We start from the raw sequence: 10,364 nt of genomic DNA on the forward strand, positions 1-10,364 counted from the left end.
CCCCAAAGCATTACTGACTGTAGAAACTTTACTTTTTAAAAATCCAGAGTCAGAAAAGTTTTTTTTCTGACTCTGACTTTGATTTCCCAATGAAACACAAAATGTATTAGTCTGGTAAGAGGACTTTTGTTCTCCAGAATAACTGTCAAGTTTTCCGCGCAATGGAATAAGCCATAACTTGATTTTTATGTGACAAAAAAGTGTTGTTTTTTTTTAAAGTAATCTCATATTATATTTTTAAAAACTTTAATAAATTGAATTATGAGTTTAGCTGTAAGCAATAATCTTCAAAATGAATCAAATTAAACTGGAAATACATAATTCTGTCTGCGTGTAACAAATATAATAATTCCCTTTTTTAATTTAATTTCTAAGTAAATATTCAATGTTATTCTAATTTATTGAGAGGTACTAGTGTTATATCACATTCTGACATATTTCTGCAAGAAAAATCATGACATTATGTACAAACTAACTATAGGGTTTTCATTTATACTCTGAAAAAGTAGTATTTGGAGGTATGTTTTATTACGTATTCCTCCCTCCTCCGATTTGGGTCTTTAAACTTAGGAAAACCCAAAATTTGTATGGTGAAATTATTTTTTATGTCAATTTACTTCTGAAAAACCACACACATTAAATGTGTTGGTTTAAATATGAGTTTTGGGTTTTAAAGAAGGAAATTTACATGTATTGTGCCTGATGAATTCATTAAATAATATTAAAACATTGTTGTTTAGTTTATTAAAGCAGCAGTGTCAAAAAATCAGCACAGAGAAGGAGGAAATAAAACATGCAAATACATCATTGTCATGAATCTGTCTGTTTCTTTGCTCATTTTCTTTATTTATTATCTTAAACACAGGCAGTCATTGATATCACATCGACACCCAGACTGGTTGTTCATCCGTGGAGAAGAAGGAAAAGAGCAACTAACTTTGAAATGTTTTCATCACCGAGGTGGAGCATCCGTTCTTTTTGATTGATTTGTTTTCAAATCTGTCATTCATAATGCCTGTCTTTCTTATAGCCTTCCTTTATTTATGTTGTCTCCTTTAAAACAAAAATAAAAGCAAATGTGCAGGGAACCACTGACGTCAGTAAGCACCTGAAGTTCAGTCCTTTGGTCCTGCTTTGACCGTCCGGATCAGCAGAGCTGGGGGAGTTGGAGGTTGTGGGACAGGAAGAAGAAAAGAAGGGATGGAAATGTATCAGGAAGAGAGGAAAAGGGAAGGAAAAAAGGTGGAGTGAGGGAAATCCTCTCCTTTCTCAGTGCTGGATCCTCCTGATGGACTGGATCTGGGGAGTCTGGGAGTGGGAGCCAAACTCACGGTAACATTTGTACTCTCCTCCGCGGCAGTCACACTCCATGATGTACTGGTGGCCGCGATATCCAGGGTACTGATAGCACACAAAGCTGCAAGGAAACACCAAAACAGGACATTGAAACTTTCACAGAGGGAATTTTATTTTCTCTTCTGATGTGCAACAAGGGTAAGTTTTAATGCATTATTCAGCATCCACAACCTTTCATCTGATATAATAATCTGATTTTTAGCAGAAACAGTCAGAAAGCAGGTCTTTCAGATTTTAGTTTCATGCATCCAGCAACCTGAGTTGATACTGAATAAATCTACTAGCATTAAGTCAATACCTTACATTAAAAACAACTGGCTGCTCTTCAAAACTTATCACAATAGGAATTAAATTCTTTAAAAACACAGTTAGAAACAAACAGGCTTGTCTTTATTTCAATAAAACTAAAAAACAATTTGAAAGTCGGATTACGAATGCAATCATATCTTTCAGTATTTGTAATATTGGCAGGCATAATGCACTTTATAACGGGCAATGAAGTGTTCATACAGAAATGTTACAGTGATTTTGCTGTTTATTCACTGTTTTATTTACTGCTTTTGTTTGCATAGCAACCTGCAAAAATGACAACAGATGAAAATTTACTCAAATCTGACATGTACATGTAAAATTTTAGAAATGCTTCTGTTGTCATAAATTCAATTTCATCACTGTAAACACAGCATTTGCATAGCATTGCATAAGATTCAGCAATGCTAGCACTGAGTCATGCTGTTGCAGCAGAATTGATCAGCCTGTGTAAAAAACATAACATAATAATCAAATTGTGATCAGATGTGCAACAGTGCAGAGGTCTTCCACTACTTTTTGAGCTAAATTAATTCTTGTTTATGTCTAAATACAGTTTTATTTTACAAAACATGAGTTTAATAAATCAGAAAATGTGTTGTTGTTACTGTAAATGCAGCCACTGCACTGAACCCCATTAAAAATCTCCCGGTTATTCCACCAAATCTGAACTCTTCTTGAGTTAAAACATTAATACTGTTGTTTCTAAATTAATGTTAATTTGTTTTCTCTGCATTATTTGAGGTCTGAAAGTTTTGCATCTTTTTCATTATATTGGCCGTTTCTCATTTTCTGCAAATAAAAAAAAAATTTTGCTTGGAATTTTGCAGACATGTTGTCAGTAGTTCATACAACAAAAGAGCAATGTTGATTTTACTCAAATTTATAGCTATAAAGAGTAAGTGTTTGTTCCTTTTTTACCTAGTTAGGTATTTTTTTTATTTTATATTGCTCAAAATAAAGCAAAAAAACAAAATCTCATTCTTGTTTTGGGCCACATCGAGATTATAAATGTGGCAGAATGTACTGACAAAACTGTTAAAAGATTAATAAAAATTGTCTCTGCATTCAATGAATACTTCTCACAATAAAAAAATTAATTTGAACATCTTTTCACACTGATGTAATCTCACAGATTACAGATTAAAAACTGCTTTGATTTGATTGATATATAATATTTAGGTACACAAAGGTTATTTTGAAGAGCTGGAGTTTGACAAATGCAATAAAGTAACAAATTTGGACTGTTTTGATATGATTAATAATCCTTATACTGTTCTGCTTCACTGATCTAACCTCCTTTCAGTCTTTACTGAACTGATCAACTTGCATTTCTTTTGCATATCTATTATTCATCAGGAGGAAGAACTCACGCGCCGCAGTGGATCTGCATGGATCCGACCTCGTTGTTCATCCAGCCCATGGCCTGCAGGGACGGGTAGTCGTCACACAGCTCAAACTGACGCCCCATCATGTTCTCCATCTCAAAGATGGTCATGCGGGACTCCTTGTGGTTCTGCAGAGGAAAAGCAGCTTCATTGCAGCTGGAGCTGGTGCTAAAAAAGGTTCAATTGTGTAACTTTTTGGACCTACAGCACAGCAGATGGGCCTGAAGGAAATCATCCTCTCGATGCGATAGGAGTTGCTGCCGCTGTAGGCCTCGAAGCGAGGATAATCGCCCTTCTCCAGCACAAACTGCTGGCCACAGAAGCTGGAGTGCTCATAGCCGACCCAGCTGCGGGTCAAACACCGGGGAAACATATAACCAGCAAACTCTTTCCAGAAATACTTTAAAAAATATCAAAAGAAAGCCTGAGTGGATACGTACGCGCCACACTCCACCTTCAGGGAGCGGATGTTCTCCATCCCACACTCCATGATGTTCTGGCAGCAGGCGGTGAACTCCATGCGCCTGCCTTGGAAGTACTCCTGATCGTAGACGGTGATCTGCAGAGCACAAACGGATCAGTCATGGTGCATGAGGCTGAAGACGTGGGTGGGAAGTACAGCGTGGAGCTCACCTTCCAAGGGCCCATGGGCATAGGGTTTGTCAGAGCCATTGTGTCCTTTTCTTCAGCTGTACCTGTCAGGAAAACACACCAGCAGTCAGGATATTAACGGCATAAGATGCTCACAGAAGCTCTGTTCTCCAGCTTCTGTTTTTCTTCCTTTTCGTCTGTGTTTAACTTTCTGTTTCAAATGACAATCAGCTACAGCTGCTTTTCTGTTTGATAAATCACATCGATGCCCAAGGATATTTAAAATGTTTTGCATTGTTTGTATCTACGTTGACCTACCCAAACTGATGAGCTGTGTGGTGCAGGGTTCCAGTCTGCAGCAGCAGGGCGTATTGGGGTATATATACACCCACGGGTTGCAGGGGTTGGGGCTCGGCACGCCTGCATCCCTGTCAGCAGTTTGCTTTGTTTTGTTGTGAGGGCCACAGAGGGGTTAACGCACAGACACACTTTGATTCATGCAAACACAAAGAGGGAACTTGGCTATACTGCGTTACATGGTAAATCTATACATTAGGTGAAAAAAAAAAAACAGAGGGCAGCTTTTCACAAAGGGATTTTTTATCAGATAGATCGGGGTGTTAAAACTGTTCTTAGAAAGTAAATTTGTAAATTCTGACTCGAGGATTCGTGCAATGTTTTTGGAAAAGATTGACGACCCTCAGATCATATTGGAAATAAAATTAGGACGAGATAAAAATAATTTTTTTGCCAATTTGTGGTGATTTTAATCCACTGGCAGCTTGTCAAAATACTACGTGTCAATTAGTCAGTAAAATTTATTGAATTTTTTTGAGACCATTGAATCCCATTGAAAACCTCGTGGTTTTTCCACCAAATATCTGAACTCTGAACTCTTCCTGAGTTAAAACATTTGTATTGTTGTTTCTAAATTAATATGAACTTGTTTTCTTATTTGAGGTATGAAAGCGCCGCCTTTTTATCATTATTTTTTGCAAATAAATAGTCAATTTTTGCTTGTAATTTCAGAGACATGTTGCCCGTAGTTCATATAATAAAAGAACAATGTTCATTTTACTCAAACATTTACCTATAAAAAGTAAAATCAGAGAAACTTATAATTTTACATGGTCTCTTACTTTTTTCCAGAGCTGTATATTAACTCTTGCAAAAGTTGTAAATTTTTTGTATTACACCCACAAACTTTAATGTATCTTATTTGGGTTTCACATGGTATATACCAACACAAAGAAGATTATGAATGTGAAGTAGAAGAAGCATAATTTTCATTTAAATTTAAAGAGTAAATAAAATCTGTTGCAACCATCTGAAGTCAGGTAATGAATAAACTAAACCCTCCTTTGAATAATTTCATCTTAGTTTGTGTCCAGCTGAAGAACTCAGAGATTTTTTAAAGATCATTAATGAACGAACAGCATCACGAAAAATAAGGAACATCACAGAAAGGTCAGCGGGAAGTTTCAAGGTCATAAAAGAGCATATGAGGTTTTAAATGTCTTGTTCAATCTGCACAAGATTGTCATAAATCTCTGTTGGGAGAACAACTATTAACATTTTTAGTTTAACTTTAAAATGTGTCACATATGGGAAGGCATAAACAGAAGAAAAATTGTGGTTTGCTATAAACTTTGTAGAGAACATGGAAAAGAAGGTGATCTGCTCAGAAGATAAACTTTTCAAACAAATTTCAATAAAATGTGGTGGAAAACTAACAGAACATCCCCACAGTGAAACACGCAGAAATGCTTTTCTTCAGCAGGCAGGGCGATGGATGGAGATAAATGTCAGGCAATTCAGAAGAAAAAGACAAAACAATTTGAAGCTGTAGAAAACTAGACTGTGACGAAGACAACAATGCTAAACGTACAAAAATGATGTGAAATATGATCCATCTGATCGGTTTGAGCTTAGACAATTTAGCAAAATGATATAGGAAGAAATTTTAATTAAAGTTTCTTGATGTACAAAACTGATGAAGACTGAAAAGGTGCCTCTAGAAATTATACACTTAGCAGAGATTAATGCAAATGAATGCCATGCTTCTGAAAGACTTCCAATAAAATCCTAATAAAATGTATAAAATGATGTTTTGTGACAAAAATGTTGGAAAACTGAAACAGTATGACTGCTTTTGCAACCCAACGCCTTCGATAAACCATTAAACTGATTTTTTAAATCGAAAATATAAACAATTTAGTCAGATTGTTCCGTCTATGGTTATTTAAAATTTGATTCCTCTTGTCTCTTTTTTTTAGCTAAAAGTAGCCACATGTGTTTTTGAATAATCAGCTCAGAGACATCGTCAGTGACTTTGAAATGTCAAAAACTGTGATTATATTGGCAAAAAATTATGAAATTAAGAGGTTTTGTCAAACTAGCTTGATTGAAACTGAGGTGAATGTGTTTTTTAAATCCTGATTTATGAATGAAAATGTTTGCTTCTCTTTTTGGGAAATTTGTGCCACTGAGTAATTGCCTGTGAAGAGCGGGGCAGTGGGACTCAAAAGGCTTCACTGGCAGCCACAAGGTTACATTGATTTACTTTGTTTTCTGTTTCATCAAATAAATCAGGGAAAAACCCACAAACTTCTACTTTTAATGCATTTATTTTTGAAATAGCCTCAAAAGTTGACTTTGTTTTCTGTGGTTCAGTGTAAGCAGAACGAGTGTTTGGTAGGTGAGCTGACCCTCGTCTCTCTTCTTGCTGCCCTGAACAATAAACATTTAGGAATGGCTTCCTGAGGTCAGCACATTGTCCAGACTCCCCGTCTCTGCCTGTGTGTGTGAACATGTCTGTTTACGTGCCGGTCCATGTCATGATCTGAACGTGCCCGACGCACAATTAGTGAGAGCAGCGCTTATGCTTTTACAATTTATGTCAAAATGTGACTTTTTTTTTCAATCAAAGTGAATTTATGCGGGTCGAAGCGAGAGGCAGGACAGGGGTTGATGTATGTATGTGTGTGTGTTTCTGCTGATGATAGCAGCAGCTCAGACGTGACAAAGGGACGAGCAGACTCAGCAGCCCCGTGTGAAGAGCCCACAGTGACCATATAGCGAACAGCCAGAGTGAAAATACAGAAATCCCATCTACAACACAAAACTTTGGTGTCTTCTTCAAACAGTGAGCCACCACAATAAAATACCTCCTGAAAAACACGCTACATAAAATAAAAAACAAAAAAAACAAAGCAAGAGTTTCGTTAAAACTTTGTTTTGTGAGCTTTAGACCTGAACATCTATATTCCACAGAAAGACAGTTACAAAGTCGGCCTTCTATCACCTGAAGAAAGTTTCCAGGATTAGAGGACTAAAGTCCCAGCAAGATCAAGAGAAACTCAACCATTCGCTTACCTTTAGTCGTATTGATTACTGCAACCGAGTTTTCACAAGTTTGTCTAAAATATCTGTGTTACTAATGTGTCTGTACTACTTATTTAATTTCATTGCTGACCAAATTACACTTTTTTAATTTTGCTGCTTATGCTACAATGACAATACAGGCAACTGAATTGGATTGAAAATGTCTCTCGATTGAGCAATTTCTCTCAGGTTTCACTGATTTCACTGATTCCTGTTGCCATTTGTCAAAGAGTGTTTCTTATGTTTGTTTTAGGCAGGTTTGTACTTTGCTCTTGCACAACGTTGTGGATAAATTATAATCGTAAAGAGTATTTGCAGTGGAAATTAAAAATGCCCTGATCATTTGACTTTGTCGCATTAGAAAACACTGCAGAGATTAGACTGTCAAAATGAAAACCTGACAAAACTATTTGGCTTCATTATTTATATATCTGGACACTGCCGGCTGTTTCACTGACATGAATATTTGCTTTTGAAGAAGTGACACGCTGTTAGAGGTTTTCTGCTGGGTTTTGTTCTGAGAAATGCACCAGCTGTTGTACAAAAATTTATGCTGATGTGAGAAATGCACCAAAGCAACTCAGAAACACTGTAATAACTTGCAAAGACTTGCCCTCTGTCACAAAGAGTATTTTTTTCTTTACACAATATGCAGTGTGATGATATCACACCCTGGTGCTTTTACCGTAAAAGTAAACTATCTCTTATTTTTGATACCAACAACTTTAATAAAAATGTGAATCCACTCTGTTTGGCAGTGTCTAGTGGATGTAGTTTGCTTATATTTCCACTGAATAGTATCTAAAGGTGCTCTAAACGACCGCTGCCAGGATGGTAAAGAGCTATTCTGACGCAGGTTGTCTCTGTCGGGGCATCAGAGGTCATTCAGCTTCTTAAGTGTGAAATGGGGGTGAATCATTTCCTGCGGCCTTTAAAGAGAACAGACCTGGTGGTAGTTTACGAACTGAAGCATTGGATTCTTCAGCATCCAGGAGGTGGGCAGGTGTATTTATAGCAGAGGGTCAGATTAGGAAACTTAATGGTCACAATAAATGTCTTGTTGAGATATTTCTCAGAGTAAAACTCAGAGTGAGTGTGATTTCAGCCACAAGTCAAACACAGCTGAAGAAATTTATCCAGTGGTGTCTGTCCAACACAAGATCATATAAAGTGCTGTGCAAAATGATTTTCTTCTTTACAGACGTCTAATCTAAGTAAATACCAGTGTTTAAATTATTTCACTCATTCAAGGTTATGTTATGTCCTCATCAAAAACAAACCTGGAGTGTTGCATTGATTCTTTCACACATAGTTGAGAAATCCTTTAATCTCCATGGCAACCAGTCAACTATGCAAAAGACCTGGGTGGGCCTAGCTCCGCCTCCAAGACGCAGCTCCTCCTCAGAACTGCAGTTTCCAAGCTTCTGACTCCCCATCCTTCACACTAGCCAGCAGCAATTAGCAAACACTTGGTGGAACTGCGTATCTGCTGAGTTCATTATAGCAGCTACTTCTCAGTAAAATGCTGGTAAAAAAAACTTTGTTAAAGGGTTAACAGAGGAGCGATGTTGTGATGACTTCCTGAAGGTGGAGTTTCAGAAAGAGCAGGAGCTTTTAAAGAGAGAGGCCCAATTTCAAGGTGTTAAATTACAAAATTTACAACAAAAAAATACACATAGTATTGCTTCTTTAAGTGAAAAGTGCAATGCAAAACAATACAGGCTAATTTAAAAAAGTGTCTCCTAGTCTGATTATGCCACCCTGGGTCCATGCAGAGTTTTTCTAATTGAGACATTTTTAATAGTTTTTATCATAAATGTCCAGTTTTAGATCATGGCACAGCATCTTTCTTAAATTCAGTTCCACACTTATTGTTTGTTATTTGACAAAAATAAGACGGGCCTTTGTGTTCTTCTTGTTCAGAATGTATTTATCCATTTTTTTTACTCCTGGTTGTTTGCATAAATATTTTAACGCCATCCAGTGTGAACAGTCTGTGGCTCTGAAGTGAGTCTTTCTAGGAAGACAGACTCCATCAGCCAGAAATAGCATGTCGCAGTAATTAGCTTATCGCACATGTAAGCAGCATAAAGAGAAGCAACTGAAACATGCAACTCTGAACCACAGTGATATAATCAGAGCTGCTATCACAATGTTGCAACACTTGCTTTGTCAACTGCTCTTCCTTTTTCCGCCAGCGCAAAAATGTGAGTTTTTCACAAACTCTGATGTAAAAGGTACATGAAATGTGACATGGCAATTCAGATTTAGGTTACAAGTTTTTGTTTTCTTACATTTTAAAAACAGTTTATTTGATTTGTGGTGTCCAGACTGTCACAAAACAATCTGATATTGGACACATAAAGGCAAATAAATGTGATTTTAAAATTCTCTTCATTCAGCCAAAACGTTTGTTTCTGATATATGAGACATAAATCGCTCAAAGAAAAACTCATTGGCATTACAACAATTTTTTGAAGGCCTTCTTACCATCATGCTAATTTTTATCCACTTCCACAGATTCTCAATCAAATTAATGTCAGTACTCTGGCAGGATTACTTAAAAGTTGTAGTAGTACTTCAAGTCCTGTTAATAAAAGTTACTTTTAATTTAAATCTGCAGGAAGTGTGAATCATTTGAAGTATATTTTCAAAACTTTTGTCTAAAATCATCCAAACTTTAAATGTATGCTCATCAGAGTTGCGTTTAGCTAGTAACATTTACTCAATTACATTTACTTGAGTAGCCTTTTTGAAAAAATGAACTTTTAAGAATCTGTACTTTTACTTCTTAGTACAGTACTAAGAAGTACTGTACTGTAAGAAGTACAGTACTAATCTGTACTTCTTTCTTTTACTTGAGTAATTTCAGTATGAAGTATCTCTACTATTACTTGAGTAAAATTTCTGGATTCTTTACCCACTGAATGAAAAACAAACATGTTTGGTTAAAACATGCCTGTTTTAACCAAACATAAAGTCAAATATCTGCAGTTTCTGTTAAAGTTTTATACTTTTATTGAAAGGAACTGATTTATAAATATTTTCTCTTGTCTGAATTTGTTATTTTTTTGTTTATTATATGAATTATTGTCATTTTCGTTCTTAAAATACCAAAATTTACTCAAGTAATTTCTTGGATGGCTACTTTTTACTTTAACTTAAGTAAAATATGTTAAAGTAGTGCTGCTCTTACTTAAGTACATTTTTGTGGACTTTGTCCATCTCTAATGTTTATTTTGTATGTTTTTATTCTTTTACATTCATTTTGTAGAGGAAATGAATATTTGAGACAACATGGAGTCCCTTTTTGATGCTGGGTCCAAAGGGTTGTCC

At 36.1% G+C, this 10,364-nt stretch overlaps 1 protein-coding gene across 1 annotated transcript; it reads right to left on the reverse strand.

Annotated features, from left to right (window-relative positions):
* Positions 1 to 807: 807 nt before the first annotated feature.
* LOC114152656 (beta-crystallin A1-like) lies at positions 808 to 4,072 on the reverse strand. The gene is made up of 6 exons (XM_028030600.1): positions 3,963 to 4,072; positions 3,687 to 3,748; positions 3,494 to 3,612; positions 3,259 to 3,400; positions 3,039 to 3,181; positions 808 to 1,417 (listed from the first exon to the last, which is right to left on the reverse strand). The coding sequence occupies exons 2-6, from the start codon at positions 3,723 to 3,725 to the stop codon at positions 1,270 to 1,272; spliced, it is 591 nt and encodes a 196-aa protein (XP_027886401.1). The 5' UTR covers positions 3,726 to 3,748; positions 3,963 to 4,072; the 3' UTR covers positions 808 to 1,269.
* Positions 4,073 to 10,364: the final 6,292 nt, after the last annotated feature.

Source organism: Xiphophorus couchianus, chromosome 11 (assembly GCF_001444195.1).
Source record: "Xiphophorus couchianus chromosome 11, X_couchianus-1.0, whole genome shotgun sequence".
Classification (NCBI taxonomy): Eukaryota; Metazoa; Chordata; class Actinopteri; order Cyprinodontiformes; family Poeciliidae; genus Xiphophorus; species Xiphophorus couchianus.